This window comes from Hydractinia symbiolongicarpus, chromosome 1 (genome assembly GCF_029227915.1).
Source record: "Hydractinia symbiolongicarpus strain clone_291-10 chromosome 1, HSymV2.1, whole genome shotgun sequence".
Taxonomy (NCBI): Eukaryota; Metazoa; Cnidaria; class Hydrozoa; order Anthoathecata; family Hydractiniidae; genus Hydractinia; species Hydractinia symbiolongicarpus.
This window is the reverse complement of record NC_079875.1, coordinates 5844178-5866524: the sequence shown is the minus strand read 5'-3', so window position 1 is coordinate 5866524 and position 22347 is coordinate 5844178. Positions and strand designations below refer to the sequence as shown.

Genomic DNA, 22347 nt, shown 5'->3' with positions numbered 1-22347 from the left:
GCATGCGCGTTTGTCAGCAGTTTTTGTCGTGTGCCGTCATGATGTCACGTGACTTTGTTTACTCATTTGAGGCATGATGTCACGTGTTTTACTCATTTGAGGCATGATGAAATCTGTGACGTCACAGATTTTTTAGGGGTGTAAAAGCAGCGTTTTTTTAATAGAGGTTTGACCGTCGAAAACCTAAAACCTGATTATATTACCTCCCTACTCTAGCTACGTCTGTGGTTGAAGAGTTCCCTCAATACGATCCATCTGTCATTTGTGATGTATCAACGGAGCAGGAGCAGTTTAATGACACTGCTGCTCAATTACCAATAAAATCTGGGTAAATCGGGGATCTGGGTAATAAGTGCGTCTAAAGGAAGCCATATTTAATGCCGAAGTATTTTAAAGAAGAGTTAATTTTAAAATTTTAAACCACGGAATGGCATTTCGGATAAAGCATCTTCCCTTTTTAACTACCCATGTACTTTTACTCGTTTTAAGTGTAGTGGCTGCAATGCTAAATATTATGGCAAAATTAAGTGCCACTTTTAGGTCTACATGTGTGAACATTCGCTTGATGAGTAAAAAATTTTCTGATCAGCCTGTAGCTAGTGAAATTACTTCCGTTCTTGATCATTCTTCGCACTGTGTCAATACTCCTTCCTTTGACGATTTTTACAATTTTAGAGTGTGATTCTCACCTTAAAAGAGAGCCTTTTACTTAGAATGCCGTCAGTTTATAAGCGTAAGCCTGGCTCTCGAGCTTACCGCACGCAGTACAGCCAAGAAATGCTAGAGGCCGCTTAAAGGAGGTTAGAAATGGTTAAAGTGTGTTCGCTGCATCAAAAGAATTTAAAATACCGTATGGTACATTATACAATTATTCTAAAGAAAATCCAATTCACGAAACAGGACGACCGGGAAGAAAACCTGCCTTATCTGAAGAAGAGGAGAACACTTTAGTTGAGTTGATTAGTCACCTTACGTCTTGGAAGTTTCCGATTGATACTTTCAACTTAAAACAGATAGTACACTCATACTTCATGAAAAAGAACATTACAGTGAAGCAATTTAAGGATAACTGGCCTGGTAAAGATTGGTTGGCGGCTTTTATAAAACGTCACAACCTGACCAAACGGGTCTCCGACAACGTCAAACCAGCACGAGCGGAAATTACACGTGAAGTAATTATAGATTTCTTCAATAATTTGGAAGAACTCTATGACGAAAATCTTACACCAGACTGCCTATTCAACTATGATGAAACCAATCTACAGACGAACCACACAACAAAGCTGTCATTGTACCCAGAGGTTTGAGACGGGTTGAGCGGAAAATTGACCATTCAAAATCTGCTGTCACTATCATGTTCACTTGTTCCGCAGACGGAACTCTCTTGCCTCCCTTTGTCGTTTACAAATCGCATCGTCCAGTTTGAAACAACCGGTTGCTGGCCCGTCACGAAATACTGATATAATAGAGGGCGACGAGTTTTCAGAAGAAGAGGAAGAGGACGTGTGCAAAATTTGTCACCATGTTGATCCGCAATCCGACGACGATAGCTCCAATGACGAAGAAGTTCAATGGCAAGGTTGCGATCATTGTATCACGCAAAGTGTTTAGGGAAAGTTTCTGCTACGCGACATTGTAATTGTGAAAGTAGGTAAGTTGTTGTGATATGTATATATCTTTATAATATACAATCGTATAAATATATAGAATACAAAATGCGTAAATATTTCGCACAATATTTACAACTTTTTTTCGTCCGTTCTATCCTCTTTTTCTTCGACTATCCTCGCTATCACCAATGAAAGAGATGTCCTGTTGTATTGGTCCATCTTTCTTGCTCCTTTATTTCCATTTACCTTAGAAAACAGGTAATATAATTGACAAAATCGCCTGCTGCAAAACTAAATGATTCAGTTACTACATATTGCGTAAAACAAAAAATAGAGAACTGGGAATGAATTGTGCACTCGGCTACCGGCAAAATATCACATTGTTTTTAAAACTCCAAAATGTGTCTAGCTCTGCACTCTCTTCACCTAAAATACGGAAACGTTTCACCTCCAAACTAGAAATTAAAAAAAAGGTTGCGAAGCATTTCGCAAGTTGCAAGCAAAATTAAACTATCCAATACTTTGTCCCTAGCGCTTCTTGTTTCTTTGGCGCTAACATCTTCCGAAATACATCAAAATTGAATATCATCTAGAAGAACCCTGGGGACGAGGTAGGAAAATGAACGCTCTGCGGAACAATTCGTTGCTCAAAAACAGTTTTTTTTGCGAATAGACTGCGCGAGTATTTGATGTGCGTGGGATATTCTTTTCAAAATGTGCGAGAAAATTAGATTACGCGAAACTAACAAAAACGAATAACGCGTGTTAAAATTTTGTACCGCCTTTTCCCACAGAATGGTAAAAGTAAAGAGCGCAATACAAAATTACACTTTTAGCAGTATTCCGAAAGATATGTGATACATCGAGTTGTACAACCCGCAGAAGTTGGTCCTAACGTAACGATTTCGTAAATGACCTCACAACAAAACAGTATTTTTTTCACGTAAAAATACCGGCAGTAGAAGCCACAGAATCTGCTGGAACGAATTTCGAAAACTCACGGGAAACAATTAAAACAAAAACAAACAAATCAAAACAGTTTTTTAACTTTATCAAGATTTATTAAATAGCTTCAAATTTGGGCAGAAAAACAATAACGGATTCGCCTTCTTTTCACCACACGCATTAGAAGATTACATCACTCACTCCCATTGTACACAATCTAAAAGAAAAAGAAAACATTTTCATATAGTGAAGCTTCCAGTGCCTTTAAGGGATGGCCAAGTCAATGGAATTGAAAGCACTGTTTTTCATCTTATAAATAATTAAGGCTAATTCGGAAAAGTATAAAAGAAAAAAACTAAACAATTTGGCAACTTTACTAATTTTATACGCAAAGTTCCAACCATACCAACAGTTTCCAAATCTGACAAAATCATTTTAGAAGTGTTTATTTTTTCAGAATTTGATTGATGCAAGGCCAAGGGAAATTAAATAAGTTTATTGTCCTAGACCCATTTAAAAACATATGCTTCTCATCATCATGTTTTTTTTCAACCAACATTAATGTAATCACCCAGAGGAAATTATAATGTCTCTTGTGTGTGTTTTAGAAGCTGAGTACACAAATACACAAATATTACAAGTGCTGAACTTTGGCAATCATATTTTGCAATCAGACCCTTTTAAAAACTATGCTGAACCATGTCAATTATTAAATTCAGCACTAATAGAAAAGCACCTTGGATAGGATTATTTGTTGGGCGAATAAAATGACTGACAAATGGTTTATCGTGAACGAAATAGTAATTTTTACACAAATAATTTAAAAAATAATGAACTTTGTTATGTGGGTTGTTCTCAAACACACATGGGCGGTGGACAAAAAACTGTGATGTAATTTCTCTTGGTCTATTATTCCTGAGAATATTCTAAAATAAGAGGGTGTCAATAAGCTGCAAACAGCCACATATATAAAGGCAAGTTCGGGCAACTTTTCCAATTAAATTAGTGATTGTCTTCCAAAACCGCCCGCACTTTCCCGAACTTGCCTGGAGCATTTTCAAAATTCAATTCCTTGTAACATACTTTGTGGACGATAGTTGGAAAAAGATGCTTTAAGAGAAAAAAATTAATAAAAATTAAAAGTTATTTATCAAGTAAATTTTATCAAAAACCATCAAAAACAGTTCTTTTAAGAACTTTACTACCACATAGTTTACTTTATGGTCTATGCAGGTTTTTTCGGGTGAATACTTCAATTTTTTTGCAAAACGCTAAACTTGCCCAAAAACGCCTGCACGTTATACAGCGTATGCAGCTTATCAGCACCCTTGTTCTAAAATTACAAGCAGTTTCGAAGATGCCCACGCCGTTTAGAGGCTGCGGTGCGGCTTGGGCATCCTTGAAGTTCTGTTTAATGACAGTTTTAATGTTTTTATGTCGTTTTAAACCTTGTTCTCAGGGAGGGTGTACGGAAAACTAATTCCTATTGACAATTACATTGCTGTTGGTTTGATAGCAAAAGTAGATATTTTTTAATTACTGTAACAGGTTACTTATATAATAAATAAAAAATGATAAAAAACGGTTGGTCAGCTCACTCTAGCGCCCAGAGCTATTTGTTTTGTCTGCGCCCTAGCTACAGGTTTTCCTATATCTGGCTATCAGTTAGGTAGTAATACAGCTTCTCCATATGTATTCTACAAATTACTTTCAATTCTTTTATACAAAACTGAGCTCTAGCTAGCTAGCTAGCTACCTTTCGTGTGATTAAGCCTTACCTTGATTTGGATAAAACCAATTAAAATTGATAATATTGTATTCTTACATCTTCTTAGAAACAATAAAATAAAACACAGCTCGGCGCGTTATAATTGTACAAATTACTTCAATTTTTCTTTAGGAAAGGGTACCTTACACAGGAGCTTTCCAATCCAACTAAAATCTCCAGAAAAAGCACAGCAACAATAAAGCTTAAAATACACAAGCAAAGTCGATTAGAAACAGGACTAGCAATAAATTTTTTCAAAAGAAGAAAACCGTTTTAATACTATTATATTTCATTAAAATACAACTATAATAGTATTAGAAGCAAAATTGCAAAGTAATTAATTAATTATTTATACCATAATTAGCTATAATACAAAGAAATAAGGCATATTTTGGGTCTGTAAAATATACGTGTCTAAAATGCCGACTACCGTTTCTTGTTCACGGCATATTCCTCTTTGTGTGTTCAAGTTCGGCGGACGTATAATCCGGACCAAAAGACGGGGGAGGGTCAAAATCCGGGGGTGGGGGGGTACGAGCCGTACTTAATGCATTTTTTACTAAACTTATACTTTAACTCCTCGGTCCAAACTTATTTGTTTTATTAGAAAAAAAAATACCCTAGCTTTATGTGCAAAAATATCAGTCCTATTTCTTTACGCTGATTTTATATGATTTTTTTTCTATCGAAATTTTGAGAATCTCAATAATTCTCTTGGTGTACCTCGCGTGTAGCAAACGTGCTCCACAATTTCGCTTCGCTCGCAAAGCTCAATTGCTTCGCAAAAAATTGTTATGACGTCAAACCGAATCGCCGAATAAAACCTTGTAGTTTTATACCAAGCTTGGGACCTGATCATGGGGTGCAATATGCCCCCGAAAAGCTTGTGAAGAAGTACACGGATTTGTCAAAAACTGTTTTTTCCTGATGTTTATAACAATCACAGTTTCCATTTTATGTTATAGATCAGTGTAGTATTGCTCATGTATATGTATACTTTAAATTTTGAAACATATGCACACAGGGCAGAAAAACAGGACCACATAGGAAAGCATTGGATAATTACTTAAATTTAATTTTTTAGAAATTCAAAAAAAAAAATGAAATTATTTTTTAAACTATATTCTCTTCTCATTTTAATATACAAGTTTTAGCGTGATTCTTTTGTAATGGTAATCTCTTCTTGGTCATATTTTTTTCCCTGTGTGTATGCATGTACATATCAATTTTCAAAACTTTTTTTTCATGGAAATTTACCTATAGAATAATATTACTTTCTACTTTCTTTGTCATAGATGGGACTACTAGATGACATAAAAAATTTAATCAACTTTCAACATCAAGAAAAAATTGGACCTAAGGAACTTCCAAGGTTGATAATTTATCCAATCCCTGATTTTGTCATGCCCTGCATTAAAAAACTTCCTGCATAATTAAATCAGCATGCTTGAAGCCATGTAATGGTGGCCAAAAACTGCCACACGAAAAAACTCTATTTAATTGTGTTTTTAATTAATTTATTTATAAATTTATTTAATTTCTGTTTTTTGTTTTTTATTAACTTTTATTTTACTTCTATATGCTTTCAATTTAATTGATTTTTAATTTGCTTTTTCTATTTAAATTTATTTCACTTTGCATAAAAATCCACAGCTTTATCTTGTTTTTATTTTATTTTAGTTTTAATTTAATTTTAATTTAGACTTGTTTTTCATTTAATTTATTTAATTTGAAAAATTAAATTTAAAATCTGGCTTGGTCGAGAGCTGCCATAGTATACCATAATGCAATTCGAACATCTGGCTTATATTTGTCATAAGGACATGTAGTGTGAGACATCTTGTTGCTTTATTGTCATTGGCAGGTACACTTGGTTTCTATATTGTCATAAGCTCCTGTATTGGACACGGACGTAACTTCATGCTTAGTCCCTTACCTTACTTAGAGGCTATTTCAAGAGTGGCGTGGTTTGCATTAAGGGGCTGTACAAAAGAATAGTCTAAATAAAGTGTTGGTAATATATTTTACATATACAACAACACACAATACAAACATTTTACCACTGTAGTTTTTCTATAACGTATTTGTAAGCTTCTCTGATTTCCTTTGCTTCTTTCTCCTGTTCTTTCTTCAGTGGTCATCAAGACCTGATTGCATCCATGACTCTTAAATTTAAGCAATGTCATCTTACAAAAATAATGTTTAAAGATGTTAAGTGATGGAGTGTTTCATGTTTTTTTAATATTTTCAATCGTAAGCTTTTTGTAGTAGGACATAGAACAAAATAAATAAATCCTTAAATACTTTTGCTCCTTTCCTTGTACGTCACTCGTTAGTCTTTGCACTACAATTTCTTGCCTATCCAAAATTTCTTTACTTTAATTGCAAATCTTGTCCTTTCCAGCTGACGTGGTCGGTTTTGTTCTCATTGCAGCAACAGCTTTTCGGAAAGGTTTAACATCAGTCATTCGAAATAAAAGAAGCATAAAAATTGTCATAATATAGTAGAAATCGGTGTTTTGGAAAGAGGATTTTAAGCCGGGGGCAAACCACTCCAACATGCAATTTTTGTGATGTTGGATGAAATGTTAGACTGGTTTGAGTCACTTTAAAGTTTTGTAAAAATTTGAAAATTTTAAAAAAGAAGAAAAAAATCGTGTTGGTTGATGTCGGATGAAGTTTGATCGCCATCAAACATTTCATTTAACATTTTCGGCAAGATTTGGTGTTACTTTTCATCCAACATATAAAAAATCCTGCAAATTCCTAGCGTTGAAAAGTTAACCACAGTTAGCAGCGTCCTTTATAGTAATATGCTTCCCATCTATGGCACCTAAAGCATGAGGATAGTTCCATCTGGTCTTAAACTTCGAAATTTCAAGCCACTCTTTCTTGGATGATGACGGGTGAAGAAATTTTAGGAACAATTTTTCCACCAAAGCCTTGCAACACCCTTTTATTATATAGAATCTGCATTCAAAGAAATTTGAACTGAAAGTGAAGTGATTGATACTCCTGTCGCAAGAAAACGAAGAGTAAGGGCAAGTCTATCTTTAGCCATGATTTTTCTGTGGCCACCACAGTTGCTCATCTCGCCCATTCTAAATGTTTGACCAATGAAATCCTTACATGTTCTAATGAAAAAGTGGGAATCTGAACCTTTATTCACCAAACAACCTGCTGCATACCCAAACTACGCATTTCAATACTTTGTCATAAATAGATTTACCTGGATTGTTTCTTCTTTTTGTTATAAATAAATGAATTAAAAACGCAATTAAAGAGAGTTTTTTCGTGTGGCAGTTCTCAGCCACCATAAGGTATAGCTATAAAACCTACATAACATTGTGAAGGACATGCCAAATTTCCTAAGAATTTATTTTATTTTTGCACAGATAAGCAGTCTAACGAAATTCGTGATAGGTCCCATATATCACCAGCTAAAACTTATTACTTGTTAGCATCGAATTGGGTGATTTTGAAATATAAAAGCCTAAAGATTAAAAAAAGGCAAAAAAACTCAATTTATTTTAAAATGGATGTAACTAGACTTATGATTTATTATTAATGTGAAACATTTGTATTTTAAAGAGATGTGGAGGAAGATTTAAGGAAGGGCAGGAAACCAAGATTACCCACAACAGGAAAAAATGCATATCCATTAATTGAGGACACAGATCACCCTAGAGTGGATATGGATTTAAATCATATGTTTCAAGAGATTGATAAAATGTTTAAAGGTTTTATGGGTAGTCAACCAAGCCTTGAATTTCATTTCGACACAAACATGCCACTGGATGGTAAGTGCCATTAATTTTTGTGAAAAAATATTTTTTCTCCTCATTTCACAAATTGTTACAATATGTTCATTGCAGAACTGTGATTAGGTGTCACAAATTGTGTGTGCTGTATCCTTTTTTCTATTTATGACGATATAGGTGGACATGAGGAGCAAAAAACATTACGAGAAAAGATGCTTGATGGTGAGCAAGATAAAACTTTGGTAAAAACTCTATTTTTTAATATTATTTTTTAAACAAGTAAATGTCTTATAAACAATGGATATTTATATGAATATTTTAACTAAAAAATGAAACATAAGTGGAGGGAAATGGAAAATGGTACAACTTGAAAATTTTTCTGACTTTTTATAACACAGATTGACAGTGCTAATTGTCTTAGATAAGATAGATGGGTCAACTTCTAAGTGATTGCAGCACTACAGTACTTTTTAACATGCCCAAAATGTACTTTTTTAACATGCTACCATCCATCTTGTTATCAAGATTGAGCGTTTAATAGTCAGCATTGAGAACATGGGAGTTGGTGAAGAGAGTGCCATAATGAGATGTTTAATTTTTAGTACAGGTTGGAATAATTTTTGTTGTTTTTAGGAAATGCAACCGTTCAATCAGGAGAGAACTCAAGATATGAATCAGCCGTTACTTAGCTTCCATCCGTTTGCCATGGTAAAAAAATATGTTTTTGTGTGTTCGGAATAAATGTGACGATTTTAGGAAATTTGATAACAAGCTATAATTATCCATAGCTATTTAGTGATATTCTTTGAAAAAACAACAGAACTATCGCTACTTAGCATTATTATTTAAATTGTGCTAATTTAGCGCCATTAATAAATAATCACAGGAAATTCCTTAGTGATAATTAACAATATATATTCCCATTGCTTAGCAATGCAAAATTATCGATAGCTTGTTATCAAATTCCCTGGAATCGCCACAAATATATAAAATGTCACAGTAGTTTTGTGTCACTTTCCTATGCTGATAATAACAATAAAAAAAATAGTAACAAAAAATATAGTCCTGGATACAAAAAAATATATAAAAGAAAAATATTTTTGGTAATATTTAGTTTTAAAATAATTTTCTGCTTTCAGTTTGCACCATATTTAGTTTGAAAGTATGGAGGTACTTGTTTGACAGGTTGTGATTATTCCGTTGGTTTCTTAAACCTAAAATTAAAACAAACATTTTGTTTACAAAACGTACTAGTTATTGCACAAATTTGAGGCTGTGTCAATAATTTTTCTAATACATATTTATTATTATGTTGTGCGTAATCACGTTTTTATTTAACGCTCATTATAATGCCATGTTAATTTTTCTTACCCTACGATATATATTATGATATTAAAATTGTCAGCTTTATTACATAATTGATGTATTTTTTTGGATAAAGCAAATATTTTTTTAGACAGTTCTCACTTTCTGTTATTACTCCGAACAAATCATTTTTCTCCTTAATGATTGTGTTATTTTTATATTTCAGTTTCGTGATTTTTTCAATCCACATTTTGGATTCCAAAATATTGATCGAGAAAATGGACCGATTGAAGACCAAGGTGAGCATAGTTTTGGTTCCAATATTTAGTTATCAAGGTTTTTTTCAGAAAAAAAGTCCAAATAACTCCAGACATGCTCAAGGAAATGATGACCTGAAAATTGCTGACACCAACTTCAACAAAAATATCTTAAAAAGCTGTTCTTTTCACGCTTTTAAGTCAGGAATATCGGAATTTCGTTTGAAAAATTTGGTTGGCAACCCTGTCACGAATTAAGGAATTTTTGGTTATTTTTTGCAGATTGTTGTAAAATTATTATGTAGCATATTTGACAGCTACTTATTGATCAAAATCCACAACAGGCGCAAAAAAGTACCAGTAAAGCATAAATGGGGTTTAATGGTTTTTTCCAGATTTAGATGACGCAGTTCGTAAAGGGGATCACTCCCTTGATGATATATTTAAATCTGACCCTCCTTCGCAAAGCAGATCTTTGCTGGGGAACTTTAATGACAGTGATTTCATTCCCAAGCATGGTGGAGAAATATCCTCAGCATTTAAATATTCAACAATTCGGAAAAAAATAAACTCAGATGGTGTACGTACAGATTTTTGTCTTTTTTATTATGTGGTTACTATCTTTTGCAACCAAATAAAACTTCAACTGTGCTATAAGGCTGAGAGGTGTTGGTAGACTAATTCTTGTTATAGATAAAATGTGGTAAAAATTGTCAGGATAAGTTTTTTACCACCATAGTAAAAATTTATAGTATTTGCCCTGCGCAGAAGTTGTTTATGTTTTGTTTCTAAGCAACTCATTTCAACTGATAATTTTCGTGACTTGTTACACCGCTGCATTAAAGTGTTTTTTTATTAAGAATTAAACCTAGTGAATTTAAACAACAAGGGAATCTTCGCCTTTTGCAAACTAACTATGTAAAGAGTAAAATTGTTCCTAAAAGAAAACACTTTTCCTTACAGTCTATTGAAACACGTGCATCGAAACGAGATTCGGATGGAAACGAGGAGGTAATTCTTTATCTTTCTACTTCTTTTTTTTTTTTTATTATCCAACTGGTACTAACTGGTATCAAGTAAACGAATTATGCGATTTTGTCAATTTCGCGAAAATTAATTCCCGCGAAAATTATTTGCGAAAGTTCTTAAAAGACGGTAAAAACACAATGTCACTGTTTGTGCTGTATTTGAAATGTTTGACTCCTTTTAAATGTCAGCGTTAGTCCTGATTAACCAGTTGATTTAAAAGTACCCAGCTCCTCTATTCAAACAGTACTTTTAAGGCTGCAGGAAAAATCATAAAATTTATTTTCCGCAGCGACAGGTAAATGTGTGCATGCGCAGCATCTTTACGACCTTCACTTCCATGTACTATGTGGAAGCCGTAGCAGTAACCATGAATAGGGCAAAACCAAAAAAACATGAATAAAAATTTAACGCCACAACTGGATAATAATTTTTTAAATATTTTAAAGTCTTAGGTGCCTCGTCATGTACTTAGGATGTGCGTTTGTTGTTAATGTCGAACTTTCGAACGTGTTTCATTTGCCGCCGAAAATGTGATATTTTACGCTCGTATTTTGGTAGATGCTAACGGCGTATAGCCAGTGGCTTTTCAGATAGTGTTTCGTTTTCATGAATGAAGTTAACCCCAGCTAAATGTCTTACAACGCTGTAAGCATCGTTATCAAGACTGTGTCAAGAAATAACGAATTGATATAAGTACCAACTACCAGTGCAAGTTTATTTAAATTAATTAAAAAAGAAACCTGCCATGTTTGGGATTCTTCTGTTGTCGACATCATCCATGAATTAAGCAAGGGTTAAAAAAAGAATACTTTTTTGTGTTTTCGCGCTTTTTGCAGTTCTGTAAAATTATGTGTTCAATTAGTGTTGGTTATGATGAAATACGTTACGGCGTACAAGCATTTACAACGCAGTTAAAACACAAAAAAAGGCCACGGAAAATACTCCGGTACACGAAGTTTTTTTGCAAAAACTAAACAAATATTATTTGGAAGTTCCGTACTAATTTTTAATGTAGTGATGAAAATAAACATGCGATAACTGAAACAAATTCTAAATTGTAATGTGTCAGACTTATTTCCATGAAACTACAATCCTGGTAATACATAGTTTCTGAATTTCTAAGTAACAGATATACGCTTTATCCTTGATTGAGAAAAACGTAGTTTTCCGTGCATTTTCAAGTTTTACCATGATCTAACTTACGAACTATTTCAGGTTGTGGTCACACGCTCTCTTGGACAACAAACTCACACTGTCGTAAAGAAAAAGAATAATAAAGGTGAAGAAGAAGAGACTGAAAATTTTATAAACATGGAGCAAGGTATTCGTTCAATAATTGCCTCCATTATTTAGTTAATGGCTGTTTTATTTGTTCACTGATTCTTCGTTGCATTAATTCATTTATTTATTTATTTATTCATTCACCGGCACACTTTTTTTTCTGGCACAAATATGTAAATTTTTTTCTACAGATAAGCTTGCCAGCACTGATCTCCTTTTCGTAAAGAAAATAACTGTGATCAAATTAATAGTCGTTTGCTCAGACCACTTGAAAAAATTTAACATAAAGAATTTTTCAATAATTAAATTCAAACAAGAAAATTAATTGCCTGATTTGCAAGCATTATTTCAAATATAGAATTATCCTTCACTCTATATTTAATAATTCATTTCCCAATTTTTTTTCTTTACTTATCATGACATCAATTCTTTTATTCATTCATTCAAGCACCCATTCATTTATATCTGCAAGAATTACGTTTTACATTAGTACTCAAATTTTTAGATGAGCTGAATAAATTTGAAGAAAAATGGAATGAAAATAAAAAACAGGGTAAGCATAATAATTTCCTTATTAAGGCATGACTTACACCAATCGGATCTTATTATTATTACTATAATTTACCCAGGATAATCTTTTTAGTTCCTCGTAAAACTGTTATCAATGAGGGTCCTGCGACGGGGGTCCTAGTGTATTTAAAAGTGCTATTTGAGCTACGGGCGTGAAAGCACAACAGCTACTTAACTAGACAACCGCCTAAGATATTGAGCGTTTAGCAGAAAAGATATATTCACACTTTTATAATAGTCTCTGGCATGAATCGGGCGGGGTTTGAACCAAGAACCTTTCGCGTTGGAGGACGCTCTACCAAAGGCCACCTGTCGGTTCATACCGTAATTTATTATTCAGGATTTTTTTCTATCTTTAATTATAGAACTGCACGATCAAATGCTAATGCCGAATTTGAACAAAAATTGGAACGATTATTTTTCATCTTGGTGGAAACCAAAATTGTAACCTTATAATTGTATATTATAATTTTTGTGTGAAATAAAATCTTCTATTTTAACTGTTGTTTGTTTTATGTGCGAATTCAAGGTTGGTTTTCAGTAAAACGGCGTTACAGAAGTCGCACGACGAACTTCAATGAAACTAAAAAGAAAGTTACACGACAAAAAGACTCTTACACAACAATCTTTGTTGTTTAGCAACACGTGTTGTAGAAATGGAACAAATTCTAACTCAGAACTTGGACTGGAAACAGACAACAGGAAGTACAAGTAAATCAGCACATTAGCTGTTCAAGTGCTGTAAAGATAAGGAATGAGCACGAGTTAAACCCACAACTTCTCGCTTCTCGGGCGATTTCTCTGCCGACAAAACTGTCGCTCGTGTTGAAACGAACGAACAACAGTTGTGCAACAAACTTCATTTTGCTATCCTTTAAATTATACTTGAGAGAGGATGTGCATCAAATTAGGACAGTTACGGTAATCATGCAGTGATTAATCTAACCTTGTTCCGAGGACTTGTTGGGCTCTTTATGTTTGGACGGCTTGTTCAGGTCGTCCAAATGTAAAAGTATAACAAGTCATGGGGACGGGGTTGTGCGCGGACTGGGGCAGGCCGAGGAGTGCAATGTAAAGTGAGAGATTAGGGAGAAAGACTTGCTACAGACTGAGCTCTTATTTAAGTTTGATAATCAGATAATCAATGTGCTGCCAATAGTTAAGAGTGGAGGGATTCTTGATGTGTCTCATTGCGTTCGTGTCACAACAGTTTTTTCGCATTTTTAAGTCGTGCAGGAAAAACCTAATACAAATACTGGGTTCAATGGTGCTTCCCTACGCTCTATATTGTAGTAAAGGGGGGCGTGTCAACGTTTTAACAATGTTCAACTGCGTAGTGGCTGAAAATTAGGTCTTGCGTGTAATAAAAGGCAGCAATATTTTCAGGGATATTATAAATGTATTACTAAAACCTTTGTACACACTATTGGGCAACCGACGGTAAACATAGGACCAAAGGACGTCAGCAAGATATCTAGTGTGAGTTGCGCTAGTATAGAGGCTAATGGCACCTTTTCCCGGCAATTGTTGCCCAAATTCTTAAAAAGGAAATGCTTTAATTCGAAATATAATCTCACCTTAGATTAAATTCCAACATTTGTAAAAGCGGATTTTAATCAAACTGTTTTTGAGCGTATTTTGAAGGCGGTAACTCGATATGGGCACGCGCAGTTGTCATTCTACAGCGTGCGATCGGAAAGAGATCCAACAACGTGTTTTATTTGCCGTCGAAAATGTGTTATTTTACGCTCGTACTTTGGTAGATGGTAACGGCGTGTAAAGACTTTTCAGATAATGTTTCGTTTTCATGAATGAAGTTAAGCCCAGCTAAATGTCTTACAACGCTTTAAGCATCGTTATCAAAACTGTGTCAAGAAAGAACAAATTGATAAAAGTACCAACTACCGGTGCAAATTTTTTTGAATTAATTAAAAAAGAGACCTGCCATGTTTGGGATTTTTCTATTGTCGACATCATCCATGAATTAAGCAAGGGTTAAAAAATGAATACTTCTTTGTGTTTTCGCACTTTTTGCAGTTCTGTAAAGTTATGTGTTCAATTAGTGTTGGTTATGGTGAAATACGTTACAGCGTACAAGCATTTACAACGCAGTTAAAACACAAAAAAAGGCCACGGAAAATACTCAGGTACACGAAGTTTTTTTTCAAAAACTAAACAAATATTATTTGGAAGTTCCGTACTAATTTTTAATGTACTGATGAAAATAAACATGCGATAACTGAAACAAATTCTAAATTGTAATGTGTCAGACTTATGTCCATGAAACTACAATCCTGGTAATACATAGTTTCTGAATTTCTAAGTAACAAAAATACGCTTTATCCTGGATTGAGAAAAACGTAGTTTTCCGTGCATTTCCAAGTTTTAACATGGTCTAACTTACGAACTATTTCAGGTTGTGGTCACACGCTCTCTTGGAGAACAAACTCACACTGTCGTAAAGAAAAAGAATAATAAAGGTGAAGAAGAAGAGACTGAAAATTTTATAAACATGGAGCAAGGTATTCGTTCAACAATTGCCTCCATTATTTAGTTAATGGCTTCGTTACATTAATTCATTTATTTATTCATTCACCGGCACACTTTTCCTGGCAAAAATATGTAAATTTCTTAGTAGTAGTAAGGAGTGAATATACCCAGTTTTTATAAATACAGTCGTCGACCAAGGGAAATCCCCTAATTGTACTGCCAGTAACCAACACAAAATACATTAAATACTAACACATAATCATATGAAATGATATATATATTAAATACCAACACATAATAATATATATGACGTCATGAGCAATAGTATATATATTATCTATGCTGACATCAACAAAATTAGAATATGAGTAAAGGGGAATTCCAAAACTGCCGGTTACCGGAGTTATATCAAATAAATGACTGAATATTGCGACGAATGCGAGATTGAACTTGATAAGTACGATCGCTGTAAATGTGGTAGAAGGCTAACGGTGGACACTGTGATTGTAAAAATTCCTTAGTTGGGCACTGGTTATTAAAATAAAAGGATGTTCAAATTCTATAACGACTCCGTAGATAACAAGAATTTTTACAGCAAACCAAGGGTACTTGATATTAACGATGTTCAAATTGAGAAAATCGTACTCAGCGACCCTATTAAAGCCAATAAGGGTAAAGATGCTAGATATGTTATAGGCTATAAACATGGTAGCAAGATATCATCGCTATTGATTCGAACACCAAAGAGGTCTATATAGCCATGGTGCATCCAGATATATTGATGGCTCGTCACTCACAATGTCATTCGATATGAATAACCATCCAGAATGGCTGGAGAAATATCAGATCATCCTAGCCAGGATCGAAAAACTATATGGAAATGAATTCTCAACCTCGTCAGTAAAAAACGATTGGTGTCTGAACAGGGAATGGGAAGGTAGGGTGACAACTGATTTTTATAATCAATCAGTTCCGCTGAAGCAGCCCTGTAAATGCAGATGTATTTTAAAAATATCCAGCATTTACAAGCAAGGCTCCAAGCATTATCTGCAGGTCTTGCTTGAAGAGTGCAAATACAGGTACCGGCCTGTAACCTTAAGGATTAGACATCTTATTGATTCAGATGACGACGACCAAGAACCAACCGTTGTAGTATAGTAAAAACTCGATAGATTTTTGGATATTAATGTTAAACATGAACGATTTGAAAAGAGAAGCGAGAGAGCTGGGAATCCGTGGCTACTTTCATGAAGAAGGGTGAAATTATAGCCGGAATTAACAAGATAAGATATAGAGATATTGCAACGCAAACCCTTGGGCCTCATTGTAAATCATGCCTAGAAATTACATATATGAAAATACTCGATGAGTACATCAGAGGCCTCGAGACAAAACAAAAGCGAACCATTATATATGAAGGTGACCTAATGATAGATGCTACTACCGGTGAAGTAATTGGTACCATCTAATGTATTGTTAATATACATTAGATTATGAATACGCTGGTGGTTCGCCTAGGTAGCGCTGACATACTGCGCAAATTGAAGTTTTTTGAGCAGTTCATCTTTCGCCTCTTCACGCCCTTTCGCGATAAGCTGCTGTCTCTCCCGTTCATTAATAGAGTCGACAATTTTGCGTGTTTTTTGTGGAGGTTGCTCCTTCAGCAGCATGTACTTCTGTTTCTCCTGCATGATTAAGCTGAACTCATGGTAATACCGTTCTCCACAGCTTTAGAGATCAAGTCAACGATAGAGTTCAATTTGGTCTCTGCCAGTAGTCTGATGCCCTCATGCTTCTTACTCTTGACACCTAGCCTCTTCCCCGCATTCCGTAGACCCGCTTGTCTCAACCCTACGGCTATACTGATGCCACCCATGGCCACGGCTAGTGGTACACCGATACCACTGAGCATGCTATCAATGCCAACACCCGTAGTAATGACACTCACGGCCAGCAGACCATGATCGGTGTATCTAACCCACGTACCGTGCATTTTGAATTTTTTGGCGAGCTTGTCCCGCTCTTTAATCTCGGTACGCAGGTATTGCTCCACTTCTTCTATTTTCTTCAGTCTATATACTTGACTTTCATCAGCCTCCCCCTCCATAGGTGCAGAAGGTAAGCTCGGATAAAGCTTTGTAATATCTGTCATATTTATTCTATCATTAATTGGATGGTTATACCCATGAATAAAACGTTTTTATCGTGGTGATGTTCATCAGTCAACATAAAATCGAGGCGATCCGTTGAGCCCTTAAAAGGGAGGTATATAGGAGTGTCAAAATTCCAAGTCAACATGTCTCCCCAAGCACCTACCTCCTTGGTAGATAGGATGGTTAATATCTTGGATTTTTTACCATCCAGCCAGCAATTATCCTCATCGAGTTGGTGACAAGTGAGTCTAAGCCTCTGGTAGACATCGGTCTTGTATAAGTTATCATGATGGCCCTCGGTAAACATTGACTTGGTATCAAAATTATATCCCATAAGATCCATCAGTGTTTTATCGACTATCGCAACATACCCCTTACTAACTCTGACTTTACATACTCTGTTCCTGAGTACAAAAAGTTTGATCCTTCCTCCTGCATGCTCGTTGACTATGACAGCGAGATCCTCGATCCTATATAGACCCTTCTCGATCGTGATGAGGGTTTCAATCAATCCCCGACGGTAAAATCTCCATCATTGGTCGATCCGGGCGTCGCTTTGTAAATCTTGATATCGTTCTTTTTTTCGAAAAGGTTCAGCCACGTAGCTCGGATACTAATTTTTTTAGCGCTATTCTGGTGCCTTCACTCAGATATTCATCAAATATCGTAGCGTTCTCTATATCTGTGACATGCAGTTGCTTCATCTTTCTTTAAAGAAAGAATGATTATATATTCGTACAACCCATGGGCAAAGTATGCTCCTAATCATGGGAGGTATCTGGAGCAGTTAAAGAGCTCGGATCTCATAGTGCAGGATATAGTAATAGACGCGAAGGGGTCCTCATTCAAAGTAAAATTCCCTGATATTTTCGTATTCTACGTGTTCCATAGTAACCCCCCGGTTGATGAATGGAGGACTCATCCATTTAGCATTTGGTCGACACAATTGAATTTTGCGGTATTTTGCGCTACATCGGCTTGTGGGATATCAATGCAGCACTTTAATTCTCCTTTACCGCTCGTGCGCGCCGTTTACCGATTCCATATATACTTCCAAATTCGGAAGATCCTCGAAGAGCTAGAGGTTCCTTTACCAGGCTCTTTCCGCTTTAATCTTTTGAATAACCCTTTTAATAATCAAAAGCTCCAGCAATTAGCACGTGAATTTGGAGTATCTCCAAATGAGCAAGAATGGAAAAATGAAAGTATTTTTAGCTCCTGGCAGGCCAAACGAAAAGACTTCCCCGGCAGTGGGCTTTCGTATTTTGATGATGGATCCTGGATGTAACGACATACAGAACATCTACGATGGAGATCTACGATGGAGATCATTGCCTATACTTTATTTGTACAGAATATTTGATATTAGAATATATAGAGACGATGACGATAAACACGTGTCTTATGAATATCACACTGGACTAGGTGGGTAGAAAAGTCACGGTCTTACACGTATCGGGATAGAGCGCCTCCCCCAATCCGTAAGGTACTATGCCTACCTCATACTCGAGAGTTAAGCGAGCGCCCGTTCGAGCATCATTGGGAATGATAGCTCAGCGATCGATGCCCAAAGGCTCTATTTAACGACATTTAAGGATATTATTAAAAGGCCCAGCAACACAGGTACGGAGATCAGTGAATTCCAGAATGTCCTTAAGTATGCGAGGTCAAAGGTAGATTATAGTATTGCATATGGTGTCTACATGATCCCTAGTGATATGAATATTCATATCGGGAATATAGCGAATTTCACGAATAAGATATTAATCAGTCAGGATCATTATAAGATTGGCATTAATCCAGCTATCAACGCTCTTCATGCTGTTGTACCAAGGAAGCACCAACGTCAGCCTTCCTAGGGATCAAGGCATCATCCACTAGCTCCATTGTCAGCAATAGCTCACGATGAAACCAAGGCCATTATTATCACGGTGGGGGTAGGATTGATCCTCACTTATATATGGTTGAAGAGATAGATGTAATAATTGCCTGATAAGCCACTGGCTTACCAGAACGTTCAACACTTTACGATCTCTTCCCATCCTTACTCCTCCTGTTACCAACATACGCAACAAAAATACCTATAGCACCCGCTATGGCCATGTACAAGTGTCTTGCAACAAACTCCACAACCTTGGCAGCTACCCTAAAAAATAATGAAACGATCGTACCAATGATGCCTGGCAGAGCAGCTCCCGCTTTGCCTGCCAAATATTTGAGGAACCGTCCTAGTCTCGCAATCTGCTTTTGAACGAAACCTTTGCTACCACCACCTCCTCCAGCACCTGCTGCTGCCCTACTACCTCCTGTGAGTGCTAGGACCAAAGTCGACACGAGCAAGACAATGGCGCTCACGATGCTTGCTATAGTTATCCCTTGCTCTTTGAAGAGAATGGTCAATTTTTCTCGTAGGGATGTGTCATCCCCAGCTTTTTTCATAAGTGTATTTTTAATTGCCTTGAGTTGGGTAATGATTCTAGAGAGACCATGTTCTTCTATTACCGCCTTTCGATCTTTCTTTAGCTTTTCACGATCTTCCTTGGCCTTATCGAGGTCCTCATCCCAGATATTTTGTTACTCCTCTGATACGTCAGACCCAGCCTTCTTCGCCTCAAGGCTCTTGATTTTGTCATCTGCCTTGGAAAGCTCGTCATCGTAGTAGATCATCTTACTTTTCACGTTATTCAAGTCGTCCTGGAGCGTTCTAGCATAGAAATGAAGATCTCTTCTTTCACGCTCTGTGATATCCCCGCCAAAGGAAGTATTCTCCATGAGGCTCTTCGCATCATCTAGAACATTCTCTAGTAGCGACAGCATCTCGATGTCGCCTGGCTTATCCTCGATGATATCAATATCAGTTTTTGAGTTCTCATCTTACTGCCTTTGTTGGGTGTAACATAGTTGGGGAATCCTATGGCTTGCAAGCGCCCCGTACCTAGCCTCCTCCGAATCTCGGCAACACTCCTGAGCTCACCATTCCTTTTTGTAAGCTCCACATCGTCATACAGAAGATGGTTTCCGTCTCCTTTAAACTTATTGTAGTATCTCGCACTCGGCTCTCCCAGCTCCTCACTAAGAGCTTCATATAGGCTATCAACCTTCGACCTTTTCAGCCTTTCCCTTGCCGTCGTGGTGTTTTTCGCAGTCGCTTCTATCCCACTCGCCTGGGGCGTAGTGCTTATTCCGGAAATATCCTCGGGTCGAAGGATCTCGCTACTAAACTCCTCAGGCTTGTCTTGAATATCTGTTTCTTCTGTGAAATCATATCCTAGATTATCAGCCATTTATTTCAATCCACAATTGCCTAATAACAAATGAGTACTTTCGGAAGACTAAATCCTTATCAGGAAGTCAAGACTATGCTCGCTGTCAAAGGCAAGAGGCAGCGGGTTAAGGTAAGCCACGTACCGTCCACGATTGGCCAGAATGAGGATCTCTATGTGGAAATACCAAACATGGGCGAGACGATGTTATATTTCCTGGGAGTATCCGGCTACTATTTGATATGGAACTGACCGGCACGAATACCAAGCGTACTATTGTTAGCAACATCGGAAAAGCCCTTGTGAGGGACCTTCGTATTACTTTGAATGGGAATGAGGTCCAGCATATTGCGGATTATAATGTATTCAGTGTCTACCGTGATCTCTGGATTTCTAAATTTAATAGGGAGAACAATCTGATTTTGGAGGGAATCAATCCTAACGATGGAACAATTCGCGCTTTACAGGTAAAAGCGTCTGGCCATGCTGGAACCGACGAGGAAAAAGCAATAGCGGCAGCCTATGGAAACACCTTTTACATCCCCCTCGGAAAAATTTTCGAATTGACGAGGGATCTCCTTTTTTATCAACATGGACTCCACGATAGGCTACAGTTCGTTCTACATTTCGCTTCATGCGATCAAGTCATTAAGGATGCCGGTACACCAGCCGTGGGCTCAACCGCAACCAAGGCAGCTGATGCTACATACAAAATCTCTAACATTTCGCTCGAGTTTGAAAAATTAGTAAATGAGGATTTGGCGAGCGTTATGATGTCGCGATACAGCCGCCTCGCCCTACCATACAAAAGAATACTAAGGTCGAAGGTTGTGACTATGAAGAAAAGTGATACATCCTACAATCTCCAAGTCGATCAACCTTCTAAATCCTTGGTTGGTATATTACTATTATTTGTCGATCCTGGAGTATCCAAGGCTTATGTGGGTGTCAATGAGCAATTTTACAACCCCAAGATCGAGTAGATCTCTGTCACGGTGGAAGGTGAGCCCAATGAGCTGTATTCACATGCTATGCTCCCTCGGGATCATTTGCAGCAGATTGTTGAAGTATTTGGGTGCCATGATAGTGAAGTGACCATAGGTCAACTTTTCACCCAGCGCTATGCACTATGCATTGATTTCAGGGCAACACCTGATCGGGGCCTACATGGTAGTGAGCGGCCTCTGCAAAGGTTATCGGACGGTATAACCCTGCACATGTCGAAAAAAGCGGATGGCAATGGAGATATTAGGTGCTATGTATTTCTTATCCAAGACGCGCAATTAAACATCCTGGGTGGCAGGTTCCACAGTGTCGAATATTAGTGCAGCAAAATTTTTGTAGGTCTTGGGTCTACAAAATAAATGGCAACCATAGCAATCATGGCAGCAGGTGCAGCGATTAACGCATTGGCCTTTAGTGTCTCAAATTACTTATTCTCAAAACTTAGTGGGCATGGAGAGGAGGAACGACGAAGGCACGATCTAGCCGTCGAGAAATTACAAGCTGCTCAAGCTCAGTGGGTACGCGATAGACAAGCGAAGTTTGATACTTACAACAAGAGACGGGAGGAACAAAGGCAAGCTGGGGAGAGTCTTAAAGAGCTCGACGAGGGTATACGACAATATTTTATAGTGACCATAGAAAAGGCACCTAAATTGTCAGACTTCTATACACCTTCAAAGCAGCAAAAAGACGGTGAACTCACGTTCATTCTTGGCTCCTTAGGACTTATGGGTTTTGCAGCGTACAAATGGATGTAATCGTTTTTGACATCTAATAAACAGGATGTCAAAAGCAAAGCATATCGTTACTCAGGAAGAAGCGGAAAAAGCTAAGCAGCATCTACTATCAACCAGAAAATCTCTGGACTGGACGAAAAGCCATCAAACTGCTCGCTGAAAACTCTGGCCTC

At 36.7% G+C, this 22347-nt stretch overlaps 1 protein-coding gene and 1 long non-coding RNA gene across 2 annotated transcripts; one reads left to right on the top strand and one right to left on the bottom strand.

Annotated features, from left to right (window-relative positions):
* The first annotated feature begins 714 nt into the window (after nucleotides 1-714).
* On the top strand, nucleotides 715-13026 carry LOC130644162 (uncharacterized). Its single transcript, XM_057449696.1, has 12 exons — nucleotides 715-764; nucleotides 818-950; nucleotides 5619-5695; nucleotides 7915-8123; nucleotides 8262-8326; nucleotides 8718-8792; nucleotides 9616-9688; nucleotides 10042-10226; nucleotides 10610-10657; nucleotides 11891-11996; nucleotides 12462-12509; nucleotides 12892-13026. The coding sequence occupies exons 1-12, from the start codon at nucleotides 715-717 to the stop codon at nucleotides 12972-12974; spliced, it is 1152 nt and encodes a 383-aa protein (XP_057305679.1). The 3' UTR covers nucleotides 12975-13026.
* LOC130633978 (uncharacterized) lies at nucleotides 2641-4819 on the bottom strand. The gene is made up of 2 exons (XR_008982137.1): nucleotides 4334-4819; nucleotides 2641-2772 (listed from the first exon to the last, which is right to left on the bottom strand). It is a non-coding gene; the product is annotated as an uncharacterized LOC130633978 (long non-coding RNA).
* Nucleotides 13027-22347: the final 9321 nt, after the last annotated feature.

Bases quoted from the DNA above. Each gene is read 5' to 3' on its own strand.
- LOC130644162 (XM_057449696.1), top strand. From the start codon at position 715: ATGCCGTCAGTTTATAAGCGTAAGCCTGGCTCTCGAGCTTACCGCACG. The intron at 5,696-7,914 runs GTTGATAATTTA...TGTATTTTAAAG, and splicing joins GGACCTAAGGAACTTCCAAG to AGATGTGGAGGAAGATTTAA. The intron at 12,510-12,891 runs GTAAGCATAATA...CTTTAATTATAG, and splicing joins GAATGAAAATAAAAAACAGG to AACTGCACGATCAAATGCTA.